Source organism: Syngnathus floridae, chromosome 13 (genome assembly GCF_059516105.1).
Source record: "Syngnathus floridae isolate MCC-2025c chromosome 13, RoL_Sflo_1.0, whole genome shotgun sequence".
NCBI lineage: Eukaryota > Metazoa > Chordata > Actinopteri > Syngnathiformes > Syngnathidae > Syngnathus > Syngnathus floridae.
In genome coordinates, this window is record NC_142425.1 from 2,116,122 (window position 1) to 2,129,179 (window position 13,058).

The 13,058-nt window shown below is 44.5% G+C and overlaps 2 protein-coding genes across 9 annotated transcripts; both read right to left on the reverse strand.

The window, feature by feature from the left end:
- Nucleotides 1-1,933: 1,933 nt before the first annotated feature.
- On the reverse strand, nt 1,934-7,178 carry stx6 (syntaxin 6). 4 transcript variants are annotated; one of them, XM_088395202.1, is made up of 9 exons: nt 6,991-7,176; nt 5,781-5,950; nt 3,694-3,788; nt 3,556-3,618; nt 3,373-3,477; nt 3,192-3,298; nt 3,019-3,113; nt 2,758-2,868; nt 1,934-2,638 (listed from the first exon to the last, which is right to left on the reverse strand). In XM_088395202.1, the coding sequence occupies exons 1-8, from the start codon at nt 7,023-7,025 to the stop codon at nt 2,792-2,794; spliced, it is 747 nt and encodes a 248-aa protein (XP_088251328.1). In that variant the 5' UTR covers nt 7,026-7,176; the 3' UTR covers nt 1,934-2,638; nt 2,758-2,791. The 4 variants fall into 4 exon arrangements, with proteins under 4 accessions (XP_088251328.1, XP_088251327.1, XP_088251330.1 ...); XM_088395201.1 differs by having other exon boundaries at nt 1,934-2,657; XM_088395204.1 differs by having other exon boundaries at nt 1,934-2,868; nt 3,373-3,417; nt 3,526-3,618; nt 6,991-7,178.
- Nucleotides 7,179-7,642: 464 nt separating this feature from the next.
- LOC148388008 (ELAV-like protein 1) lies at nt 7,643-12,679 on the reverse strand. 5 transcript variants are annotated; one of them, XM_088395198.1, is made up of 8 exons: nt 12,446-12,673; nt 11,461-11,557; nt 11,283-11,345; nt 11,042-11,210; nt 9,966-10,069; nt 9,468-9,621; nt 9,182-9,407; nt 7,643-8,175 (listed from the first exon to the last, which is right to left on the reverse strand). In XM_088395198.1, exons 2-8 carry the CDS (start codon nt 11,494-11,496, stop codon nt 7,860-7,862), a joined length of 1,068 nt encoding a protein of 355 aa, XP_088251324.1. In that variant the 5' UTR covers nt 11,497-11,557; nt 12,446-12,673; the 3' UTR covers nt 7,643-7,859. The 5 variants fall into 5 exon arrangements, with proteins under 5 accessions (XP_088251324.1, XP_088251323.1, XP_088251325.1 ...); XM_088395197.1 differs by having other exon boundaries at nt 9,182-9,621; nt 12,446-12,679; XM_088395199.1 differs by having other exon boundaries at nt 9,182-9,621; nt 11,283-11,376; nt 12,446-12,679.
- Nucleotides 12,680-13,058: the final 379 nt, after the last annotated feature.

The following is a 13,058-nucleotide window of genomic DNA, read 5'->3' on the forward strand; positions in this document are numbered from 1 at the left end:
AATCAAACCGCAAGTGGCCAAAATAAACAGGAAATGACCTTTTTAAACCAGAAATGACACACATAAACCGGAAGTGACCTCAACTAAACCGGAAGTAACCCCAAACAAACTGGAAGTGACCCAAATAAACCGGAATTTACCTTAATTCTACCAGAAGTGCCCCAAATAAAACCAGAAGTGAACTAAATTAAACATTTGCTCTAACTTTTACAATTTTTGTCCGATTCAACTTGTTTCAACTTTAGAATTCTAAAGTGAACCTCTTAAACCCGTAGTTTTCGTTTCATTCCAAATTTCAAAAAAGTTTGGCGCAATTTTTTTTTTAAAAATTCCCATTCATTCTCTATGGGGATTGAACATTTGCACTAATTTCAACATTTTTCAATTATGAAATTCACGCCAATTTCTCCAAAATTTCATTTTTCGACTAATTTCTACATTTTTCAACCGATTCAACCCATTCCAACTTTCAACTGTTCATCATTTTCACAACTTCCCACTTACCAAAATACACAAATTTTAAATTTTGAAATTCACCACAAATTCTCCAAAATTTCGTTTTACACTTCTATTTTCTACATTTCTCAAGTAATTCAACTCATTTCAACATCATTCGGCAGCATTCCCCAAGAAGTTAATCAATCTCTTCGCCTTTACACACAATTTCTCCAGAAATGGCATTTTCTAGTTTGTCTACGATGTCTGGGTTTTTACTTGTGCTGAAAACATGGATGGCTAATTGGTAGTAATCAGACCTGATGTTTTCTTTGAGATCTGTTGGGTTCATGGATGACAACCATGAACTTGACCGAATTTGTTGGCACCTGGACCTTTTTTTTTTTTTTATGCATCCAGGTTGGTCTTCCTGTTTGTAGATTTTCTAGAGGTTTTGTTGGAATTTGTCCACAATTCAGGGAGCGCGCTATCTGCGTCTCACGGCAAAAGCCATTGCCAATCACCTGTTATCCAATTTACTCACTGCGTGCTCGTTTGATTTCTTCAGATTTAGGAAAATGCTAAGACACTGAAGCAGAAATTAGACTTACGCAGGTTGGTTGAGTTCAATCACAATTCTTGTTTGGAAAGCTCTGTTTTCAGGAAAGTACAATACAGCGCTGGGCCCTTCAAGAGCAGAAAGTCTCCATTCAGAAAAGGCAATGTTCAAGGTTCTTTGATCAGCTTATATTAAGTTGCACATTGTGGGCCAAGATTGATGGGTGATGAGTCTTTGGGGTGGGGCAAGTTCGCCATGGGAGTGGGTGCTGGTTATGGGCGATTCGGTGTGTGTGGGGGCTGTTGTCTTCCATTCCGTCTTTCGGCCTTGGCAATCATCTTTGGCCGAGTCCTTGGCTGGCTCCCTCTGGCACCTGCTGGTTTTATCTCCACGTGACCTTCCTGTGAACATTCTTCTCCAATCTTGGACATACACTGTCGTACCGCATTCTTTCAATTTTGTCATTTTGTACGAAATTATGTTAGCTTTTGGCTGTGACATAATTAATCTATTGCTGTGCTTTTGATACTTCATGTCTTTGCTTTCGCTAGACGCCAGTTTTTGATTACTACTGAACACTCTGCACAGAGGGAAATATTTTGCCTAACAAAGAAAAGATACGGTTGGAAGCATGATCAACCGTATCTTTTCTTTGTTAGGCAAAATATTTCCCTCTGTGCAGAGCGTTCAGTAGTAATCAAAAACTGGCGTCTAGCATTAGTCAAAACATAAGATACAATCAAGTACTGAACGGTCAAGACGACTCTGGCCGTGTCCATGATTTAGAGAAAAACATCAGGCATGCATTACTCAGTTCCTTAAGGGTCATTAAGCTATTTAGGCAATATATCAAAAGACATTTGTTATTTCTAAGTGCTCAGAATTACATATCAGATCATAAAGTTATAAAACCTTTGTCATTACCACCTATCAAAAATGTCTAGTTATGTCTTCTTTATTGATTTGGTGTGTAGGTATAATTATATGCTTAAAATGTTTTCTTTCATTGATTTAATATGTGAATATACTTGTCTGCTTATGTACTTTATTCAATGAGGTTTGAGCACATCTGTTTTTGTAGCTAGGCAGGACGTTTTGTATTTCGGCCCCATTCCTTCACTTGCCATTGGGTGTCCTTCACTGAGCTTCGTCACTATTTCAGGCCTGCCCAGTCCGTCCGAACACAACCCAGACAAAAGTGGAGCTAACACGTTTGGGACAAGAGATGGATTTTATGAACGGAAAAAGAAATAAGAATATGTGGTTTTGGTTCCATTACTAGCTGCCAAGCTAATCTTCAATTTAAGTTCATGGAACTTTGTCATTAATGAAACTTTTTAAGTGTGTTCATAGTTGAATGTGGGGTGTCATGAGACACCTGGGTCGTGACCTTTGTGACGATAAGCAGGTCAGATAATGGATGGATACTTTTAGAATGGCTTTAGGCAGGGCTGTCGTGAAGAGCCCCTATCCAGCCTGTTCGAGATGTCATCAAACTGCAACACATCCGATACCATGGATGAGCTCAGCAATAAGTTTGCAAAAGCCTGATGATTTGAATCAAGCGACGTTGGAAATACAGTCTGGGTAGGTTCTCTCAGGCCAGGACTTGGGCAGCCCTGGCTTTAGGGCTGCTTGTGACACCTGCAGGACAAAAGGTGGACTGTGCAACAAAGAATCTAGTCAGTCTTTCACACTGAAAAGTCCGCAAAGGAAGGGAAGAAAACAGTCGCCAATCAGCAGGAGACAAAACAGATAACGACCTCTGGTCCGGGAGGATGAAGACGAGTCATCATGTCAGAGGATGACGAGGAGCAGGAGGATGACCAAGAGGACAGCCAGCAGCACACCAATGGCGCACCACTGGCGGCGGTCTGCGCCGTCATCCGCGGATGGGGAGATTGAGGGAGGGAGAGCGGGAGGTGAGGGAGATCAGGTGTGAGAGATGCCAGTTGGCCAGCCCAAGTCCTTCTAAACCAACAAGCAGGAGGTCCTGCGGCCGGCCGACAAGTTTGAGTGCCTACCGCTGGTCATGTGGGACACTTTGGCCAGTTTCTTCATTACGTTGTCCAGTCTGGAGTGTGTGCTGTCCATCTCCTGGCCAAAGTCGTCCAGCATACTGCAAAAAACAAAGACGCACACAACTAAGTGCCGCTTTTCCTCGCCTGCCGTCACGGCGGGAGCGGGGCCATCTTACACAGCCTGCTCGTCCAACTCCAGGCCAATCCTCTCTGACATGTTCTTCAGGACGCCAATGGTTCCCGAGACAAGCTCCAGTTGTTCGTCCTGCTGCTCAGCCATCAACTGACAGGAAAACCAAGGAATGAGTGAAGCCGGCCGGTGAGCGGTTTCCGGGCCGGCCGTGCGTCTTGGCCAACCTGTTGCTGAAGTTGCTGGTTCTCGATGAAATCGGAGTTAGCGTCGTGCAAGCCACACGCCGGCGGCCGGTACACGTCGCATTTGGCGCCGTCGCCGAGCGGCACCTGCGCACACGCTACATTCTTCAGACCTTACCGCCTGAGCACATGCATGATCATCTGCGCCGGAAGCCGATGGAGCACCCGCTTGTCTGTCCCGTCGGCAAAGGCCACGGCCGGGCCACTCATCATGTGCTCCTTAATTTGCTGCGACGGGAGGGAGGAAAGGCCGCATGTGACAAGTAGCTCAATGCAAGTCAGACACAATGAGGCGTGGTGTACCTTGACACTGCGTCTGGTGCTGCTGATGAAGGCTTTTCTCTTGGCCAGCTCACCGGCATCCAGGTTGAACTTCTTGGGGTTGGACTCCACGATGCGTTGACTGACTGTTAAGAAAGCAGACACTGGCGGGCCGGCTTTGAGCCAAAGGGCGGGCCATGTTCTCGCTTTCTCAGCGTGGACTGGACGGATCGCTCTTAAAAGCTCTGAATGAGCACCTCCTTCCTGCCACCACTTCAAGAAAATCTCACCAGAGTAAAACTACTGTGGCGCTGAAAGTACCTAGAATGCACCACATTCCTTTCACAGCAGACGTAGCCTCGGCCTGAGCGTGCTTGATCCTGAACCCTAACCCAGAAGGGTATTCCAGAAAGTGGGTTATGTGAAAACTTAAAGAGTAAGTTAACCCTGAAATGAGGGAAACTCTGAGTTATCCGTTCCAGAAAGAGAGGTAACAAACTCTGGGTCAGTTACTGCTGTAACTTACTCTATGAACATAACCTGCTCGCTGGCAGGTTTACTATAAGAGAGCCAGCGTTTCAACCTGTCTCCTTCCACACAAAGAAAGCGGTTAATCACTGATTGGCTGTTCATTCAAAATCCAATCGACATCGAAGCCGTAATAATTCGAAACACTTTACGTCGCGAGAATCTTTCGACCCAGATTAGACATTTTATCATTTCTCGAAGAATATATTTTAGAGCGCTACCACTTTTCTTTGAACAGTATAATTTATCTCAATAACCTTCTCCGTGGGATACCTGATAGTGTAGTGGCACACTCACCTGTCTTGAGGTGCAGACACCGTGAGTTCGATTCCCACACACCGCAGATGAGCACTCACATCAGACCAAACTTTACACATAGCACTACGGTTTTTTTTTTTGCAAATGGCGTTTTCTTTATAATATTAGGGATGCATAATATTACTTTTTTCTATTGGCTAAGCAGAACTCAATGTTTGTTTTAAAATAGTATTTTAATGAGTGTTGCTGTTGGCTAGTGTCACATTTTAAATGACTACAACATAAATGATGTTCATGTCAAGTATTAATCCACAAAGTGTAGAATTAACCTAGAAGATGTTGGAAAACATTTTGTTTGGGGTTTAAATTATTTGAAGTAGCCACTGATTTAATATTTTAGTTTAAATTAATATTGAATTTGTTCAATAGCGTAAGTCCATTTAAAATAATTAAATTAAAATCAAAGTGAGGTGCAATCACAGGCTAGCAAAACATGCCTTACCTTTTTGACTAATGTTTTTGTTTCATTTTGAGCTGCTTCCAGGTCCTTGTTTCTCCTGTCGGATTGCACTAAATGAAATTCTGATTTTATTCCTATTTAAATTCATAAATATAGGCTATGCTACGATCTTATGGTTCAACGTTACATCAATAAAATAGTACATTCAAACTTGCGCATCGGGCAACAATTTCCTCCTATGACGTCTCACTCTCCTTCGCTGCTGCAGCCGTATTAGATTTGCGGCGAAAAATACGTTTGTACTCGCTTACATAAGGACCTCCAACTCCATTGTGGTAAAATAAGGTGATCTGTTTTTCCTCAGTTATCATGGTGACTCGTGGTATTGGGGATCGATTGATGATGGCTTTTTGTTATGCGCGCGTAACTCCAGGTTAACATACTGAGTTGATTGAACTAACTCAGATCATCTTTTCTGGAACCGAATACTCAGAGTCTCCATTCTTAGAGTAAGTCACCTCAGAGTTCAAGGATATACTCAGAGTATGTTGAACCTGCTTTCTGGAATACCCCCCAGGTGGAGTTGATTGTCAAACTGAACACATGACAAAAACAACGAAACACCTTGTATATTTGAACACATGACTTGCTTCCTTTTCAAGTACATCGCCAATGCTAATGCTAAAGTCAGGGGGAAAATCCCACTCACACGCGAACATTAAATTAGCATTGACTTCTGGGAGCGACAAATATTCACACACAAACGCAGTCCGAGAACTCACGCGCACACACGCACACAGCAAATAGAAGGATCGCCTTGTGAAAAAGCTCAACTTTCTTCTTCTCCTCTTCTAAGCAGCTATCTACACTGGCGAAAGGATATTGATGGTCTCATCAAGGTCTTCCAGGTCCCACTCAATAGAGCGCAAACTGTTCCTCAGCTCATTCGTGGTCCAGTCCATCTCCTCCTTCGAGGCTGCACCCCCTTCCAGCAGCAACTCCCTCCATCTGTGATGGAGGGTTTGAGCGCCGCTCACGGCCTTCTGCACCTCCCTGTTGACGAGCAAACAGGCAAAGTTGGGCGTGCCCAGCTGTCACGGATCATTCTTGGGCAACAAAAACTTGGATGCAATAAGAGGCGAGCTTGAATCCAATTCAATGGAAAGTCGCTACCTCCGGTAAAAACGAACAACAGTGATATTTCCTATTTACTCATCACTTGTTCAGGCCATTCCAGTTGTATGTCGTACAATTGTAGGACGTATTGGCTTTTGACTCAAAGTGTAAACCAGTGGTTCTTAACCTGGGTTCGCTCAAACCCTAGGGCACAGGTGTCAAACTCAAGGCCCGGGGGCCAGATACAGCCCACCACATCATTTTATGTGGCCCGCGAAGACAAATTGTGCATCAAATTCATGTCATTACTAGAATTGCAAATTGTCTTCACTTTTAATAATATATATATTTTTAAATATTTGACCAGTTTTTACTCGTCTGATTTGAAAACGAGTTATTTGTCAGTTTGTTTTGTAGCTTTTACTGTATATAATATGAGGTGCTCATACATTTATTTGAGTTGACAGTCATAATGGCCCTCCGAAAGAAGCTATGACTACAATGCGGCCCGCAAAAAAAAAAAAAAAAGAGTTTGACACCCCTGCCTTTGGGGTTCAGTGAGTCGGTCTCAGGGGTTTGGCAGAGCCTCCACTGCAGAGATCCGAACACACCTGGTTTATTGTGTAAATTCGTGATGACACCACTGGTGTAAACCATGTGAGCCATTTGGCTGAGCCTGTCATTCGTTGTAAATACGAGATGAATTGTTGATTTGAGCTATTATCAACGCACTTTTTTTTTCACTGAATCACTCAAACGAATTGTTTAATGGAACGAGTTGATTACGAATATTGCTCTATCATCACATGAACTACTTGATTGTTAGGAATATAAGATCAATTATTTATTGAAAATCATACGTTATATGCTTGAACAAGTCTATATTTTGGCGATTTAACGCTGACTTGTTTGGTTGTGCAGAGACACGGGATGTGCCAGTGCTAACACGCTAACAGTTTCCTATAAGCTTTTCTGACCCTTTGACGACGAAGAAGGGGTCTTCCATGGACATGTTGCCGCCTCTACTTCACTCCATCACTCGCGTCACACCCACGAATCTCGACGTCCAGTACGCGAGCCTTTTTCTTAAACGTCGTTTGTTTACATCAAGCTGCGGTGGCTGCCTTCGTCAACGGAAGTAGCAGATTGGCGTCATCCAGGGGGGAGGGTGGTGCGCCGACTAGGAAACACACGTATGCGCCTGCTGCTATCTTACTGATAGAAAAGGAACTACGGTATACAAAAACCAGCGGCGCACATACCACATTGCTCCAGTTGAGGTTACTTTACGAAAATGTATATATAATTCAATGAAAATGAAGCCCAGATGCATTTATGATCAATACATCTTTTATATAGCACTTTCGCTACGGCTTTCATTGAAATAAAGGGTTTTACAAAACCAATGACAGAAAATAATGAAATATTGATGATTGACATTAATGATCAACATTGATAATGTTGCCCCAGTGCATGGGGAATTTGTATGCTGACAGCACATAGCCTACTATGATACTGCAATGATACCATAGTTGCTTGTGATATGTTGCATTACTTAGCTACTGAGAAACTTCAAATGCTTCTTGTAAATCACTAATGTCTGCGGAAGTGAATACTGAGCAGCATCGCTGATTTTTGGGATGGCTTTTTATTGAGCTGAGGTGGTTTGGAGAGAAACAAGCAACATTGTGGGGAGAAATGTAGTCCGTGGATGAGAAGGGTTTGCCCTTGTGACAAGTGAAACCAAAGCAACGAGTTGAGCTCAGGACAACCAAAATGAGCGTACGCTCCACAGGCGGACAAGGTAAGCCCCGCAGAAAGAGAGCAACAAGCTGGGACCTGGAGTCTACTTGTGTCCTTTGCTGGTCTTGAAGGACACCTGGAGGACTTTGTCCCCCAGCCGGTAGCCATTGAGGTTGTGTATGGCCATGGCCGCCTCCTCGTAGTTGTTCATGGTGACAAAGCCGAAGCCTTTGCATTTGTTGCTGCTGAAGTCGCGGATGACCTTGACATTGCTGACGGCGCCAAAAGGTCCGAAGAGCTGCCACAGCATGGCCTCGTCCGCTTCCTGGCCCAGGTTGTAGATGAAGATGCACCATCCTGACGGGGTTCCCGAAGCCCCTCCTCCTGCGCCCATGTGCTCCACGCTCATTGGAGAGAACCTGGAGGAGAAACAGCTGTTACGTGATGGCAGCGATTTTCGCACCACCCCGCCTTCCCAAAAAAATCCCAATTTTTCTGTAAATTTAAAAACCACATCCTGTTGGAATTCCCATATGAAAAAACACACACAAAAAGATCACTTAAAAGTTGGGGTACTTCCATGTTGAGGTACATAAATATTGAACATTTTTATACCAGGTATGATGTGCCCTAATTGCAGGAGCTTTTCACCTGGGTTTAAACCCTCAAAAACAGCATTATTTTTCTTTGCAAAAAGTGAATCGCCATGGCAACGGCATGTGACGGGGAGAAAAGCATTCAAAAACTTTTCATGAATGAAACACCAAATGTTTGAAGATGATCGGAGAAAAACTCTAGGAGTTTGTTAAAACATGACCTCTGTCCAAAGGTTGGACTTGTTGCATTTAGGTAAATGAAACGTACAACCGTGAATAATTTGTCAACCCTTTCTTGAAAATCGTACAAGAGGTCTCAAAACTATACGTTTAAGCCACGTCTAATGTGCGTGCAAAGTTATTAAGTTTGCGTTCAAGGTCCAAACAGGGCTGGGCCAAATGGCCCAAAATTTATATCACTATCAATTGCATGCCTTCACAGTGACGATACATATTATCAGCATACAAAAAATATATATGGGACGTTTAGCAACGCTAAATTTGTACAGTTCCGCAGCTTGTGGCAACTAATCAGGCAAGATGAGCGTAGGGATTTCAGCGACGACACAGGCCGCGTCGTGTTTACGTTTCCTGGTGACTTATGAAAGGCAACGGACAGACATGAGCAAAATGGCACCTTAGCCGCAGGGAGGCAGCTCATTGCCTGCTCTTTGGCATGGTGGCCAAAAAAAGCGGTATATGGTTTTGATTTTGTATTGCCATTGTCCTTGATTCATACATGGCCTGACTTTTGTGATAAGCCATTCCAGTGACCACTGTCTGTGGCTTGTTCTTTCCTGGGCAAACGTATGTGTGGCGTGGTGCGTACCTGAACCTCTGTGTCTGGTGGTGCACAGGTCCAGCGAAGCGTCGCGATTGGCCATGGTACATTTGTGACACAAGCTGAGAGTTCCTGGCCTGGTTGGGATTGGCGGCAAACTTGACCGTGATGGGCTCAGAGCCGCCGGCCGGCGTGTGCCCGTTGAGCTGCTTGATGGCCTCTTCCGCCTCAGCCCTCTTGTCGAATCGGATGAAGGCCACGCCCCTCGACAGACCTAAATGGCCGAGCCAGGTGTGAGCTGGATGTGACCGCTGCCTGGCATGCGTGTGCTTACCTGATGCCTGGTCCACCAGCACACGGGAATTGATGATGTGCCCGTAGCGAGAAAACATGTCTTCCAGGTCCTGCTGGCTGATGGTGCGCGGCAGGCCGCTAATGTACAGATTGGCATCTTTGATGGTGTCTGAGCTGGGACGCGCGTACGACACCTGCAGCAAAAGACCAAACGCTTGAACAAGCTGCACAAAGCCAGCTTGGTCAAAAGAAAACATTGACATATTCAAGAGCAAAATTTCATTGGCAGGATTTAGGCAATTTCACATTACATCAAAACAAAAGCCTCAAACAGCAACGTTTGTTCATAAAAATAGAAATAAAAGACATTAAAACTTGATCAAATCAAAACAATAGGTGACTAAAAAAAAGTCACGCACAGTAGAAGTGACAGATTGCTTTGTTGAAAAAAACAAAAACAAACGACAATGTTGAGTACCTTGTGGATGCTTGAGAAAGAGCACCCCCTACAGAGCAGCAAGTGAAAGTGGAACTTTACCTTGATGGTTTTAGACTGAAGCCTCAGGCCGTTGAGGGAACTGATTGCCCTCTCGGCATCACTAGCGTTAACAAAGTTAACAAAGCCGTAACCTAAACTGTTTCCTAGAAACACAAAGCAAAACAACAAAACAAAAAACAACAACAAAATGACAGAGGTCAACAAAAGTGCACAGTGTACAAATGCTCGCAAAGGCCGCATGACCTTTCCACCGGCTCAGATTTTACAAAAACACATGCTGCTACAAATCAAATACATTCCCTTTATGTTGACGACAGTGACTCTTTGACAGCGGGGCCAGTTCAAGAAACAAACAATTTAGAAAAAGCTCACAGGTCAACACGCCCTCGACGCAACATATTGTAAAAATTCGACATTCAAACAAACACAATGCAACGCCGGTTCCCAAAAATAAGGACAACGGTCGGCGGGAAAAACAAACGGCCGCCTGAACAGCATTTGAAAGGGAACCGGTCGTGAGTGTGACAGACATGGAAAATCCAAAATAAAATAATAACAAAAACACACCATTTGGAACTCAGGTCTTAACTGAAAGACGTCAAAGACGTCATGACTGGAAATGATTGTTGTGACACGGGACTTGTTGCCGCTGCCCGTTTGCAAGGGGCCCTCGCTTCAAGGCGCAGGGAATGTGCGGGGAGCGCCCGCCGTCGTACGTGTTCAGTACGTCCAATGTAGACCGAGCATGTCGCCGTTCCAGTGGCGGCACTAATTTCCTTGAGCGGCCAATGGCTGGCTCATGTGAGCGAGCGAGCAAATGCAAAGGGAGGCACTTCCCAAGACTAATTCTTTCAATAAAATGTCATGACATTAGATGCCACCGCTGTACTGCTTCACCGCATCGGAGATAACGTCAGGCGCCCAGACAAACTTTCTTTTCTTTTTCTTTCTCTCCATAAAAAACAAAACAAAAATAACCTAGGAGCACAGTGGGCCTGAACTGACACTGCTTCACGCCCGGTACAGGTCACTGTCATTGTGATAGTCCGCCGCCGCTAACGTGACAGCATGGTGGTGTGAGCGGCCGCAATGCGATTCAGCAAACAGTGACGTACCTGCGACTTTGTCCCGAATCAGCTTCGCCGACTCCACCTCGCCGACATTGCTGAACAGGTTGCGCAGTTCCTCCTGGTTCATGCTTTGCGGCAGGTAGTTGACGATCAAGTTGGTTCTGGCGTTGTCGTCCTCGGCGGCGTGCTCGCCGTAGCCGTTGTCGTACATCTCCTGCGGGCGCATCGTGACATTATCAAGCACATGGACGTGGGCGGGCCGGCGCGCCCCGCTGTGCAAAGTCACCTTTGCTCCGCCAGCTCCTTCAGCGTCTCTGATGTCCTTCTGGGACGCCTGCACCTCGCACACCTGAAACACAGCCTTTGGGTTAAAGGGTCACCTGCCGACACACAAGGCACCTCTTTTCAACTTTGTGACTTTCTCCCACAGGCCAACTCAGCCAGGATTCAGACGCCTCTCTCACCTTCAGGTACCTCACGTGTCCTCGTCTCAGCGCCATGCGATTGACTGACCAACTGATGGATGGATGGATGGATGGATGGTCTGTCTGTCCGCCCGCCCTTGAAACAAAGTTGCGTGCCTGAGCAGCAGCCCACGACAAATACAGTTGTGCATGCGCAAATTGATAGATACTTTATTGATCCCCAGAAGCAGGTCATGTGCATCACAACATGAAGGGGTGCCAGTGTGCCACAAATATCGAAGGTGCAGCAGGTTTTGCATTGTCTCTTGGAGAGCAGTTATTGTGCAGTGATCACCAACTCGCCACAGTCAATTGCACATGGATGACCAGGACAAATTCTGTGATGGGTAAACTTTTGAAGACTACTTGAAACAGAACTTACCCTGTATTTTGCTGCTTTTGAATACATGTTTTCCTTTACAACCGTTTTTTATTAGGCTGTTCATTTTCACAAACTAATTAATAATGGATGAATGGATAATGTGTATTTAAGCAATGCTTCTCATTTCTTGTATAATTTAATTTATATTTCTTAGCCTTGCATTCGTTGCAATTACCTTGGACTGCTGTTTTTTTTTTTTTTTTTTAATGACCAATGTGTGAAAGTTAGTGCATGGGGCTTTTTTATTTGGGGGCTAACTACTTTGTAATTGTGTCTTCTTTGCAATATGGTAATACTGGCATAAAGGTCTCAAGAAGTTGGCATGATCGTATTAACTGCTAATAATGTTTCATCTCCTGGTAATGATTTTCAACGCTACCTAGGCCAATTTGAGGTTGCCATTAAGCTAGCCTGAGTGCAATAGTTTCAACAATAAGACACTCGCAACCCGAACGAAAACCCAAGTAGACGCATTTTGCAGAAGTTGACTCTCGGAAATTTTCGGTGGGCTTAATGTGATGGCGGCCACAACCTAGCAGCCAATGTTAGCCTCGGCGCAAACAAAGACAATGATGGCGGGAAGAGGGAGCGACACGTTCTTACCTGGAACGACGAAAGTGTGACAAAGCAAAAAAAAAAAAAAAAAAAAAAAACTTCTGGCGCGTCAAAAGATTCACAACAGGTCTCGGAGGCGATTGGATTCCAGCCTAGCGTAAGCTCACTCGAACAGGCACCTTCAGAATCACGCTAAAACTAACGCCACGACAGAAAAATTTGTGCGCAAGGCCGCAGGAATATTTTCTTCTTCTTCTTCTTCTTCTTCTTCTTCTTCTTCTTCTTCTTCTTCTTCTTCTTCTTCTTCTTCTTCTTCTTCTTCGTCTAACGTTTAACGAGGGTTGGCCAACTCAAGCAGTGCATTACCGAATCCCAGAGGTATGTCATGTTAACTGCTTCCATGCGAATAAATCATAACACAGTAATCTGTCGCTACATCGCGGTTCGTTTATCGCGGCTTCAGTACATCGCTGAATATCCCCCCCCACCCAAAATCAGAAATTCACAAATTCAAAATAAAACTTCTAAATTGAGGAATTATGGCACGAAAGTTGCCCACACGCCAGCAGAAGGCAGGGAGTGTCCACACAATTGCAGTACGTACACTTGTACCTTTTTATAAAAAAAGTTGTTGTAATAATAAGTTCTAAAAACATATTTA

Excerpts from the sequence above, each read along its gene's own strand:
- stx6 (XM_088395202.1), bottom strand. The coding sequence starts at position 7,025 with ATGTCCATGGAAGACCCCTTCTTCGTCGTCAAAGG. Across the intron at positions 3,478-3,555 it reads CCGACGGGACAGACAAGCGG|GTGCCGCTCGGCGACGGCGC; the intron begins GTGCTCCATCGG and ends GCGTGTGCGCAG. Across the intron at positions 3,114-3,191 it reads GAGTTGGACGAGCAGGCTGT|TATGCTGGACGACTTTGGCC; the intron begins GTAAGATGGCCC and ends TGTTTTTTGCAG.
- LOC148388008 (XM_088395195.1), bottom strand. The coding sequence starts at position 11,496 with ATGGCGCTGAGACGAGGACACGTGAGGTACCTGAAG. Across the intron at positions 10,070-11,041 it reads GATTCGGGACAAAGTCGCAG|GAAACAGTTTAGGTTACGGC; the intron begins GTACGTCACTGT and ends TTGTGTTTCTAG. Across the intron at positions 9,622-9,965 it reads TTCAGTCTAAAACCATCAAG|GTGTCGTACGCGCGTCCCAG; the intron begins GTAAAGTTCCAC and ends CTTTTGCTGCAG.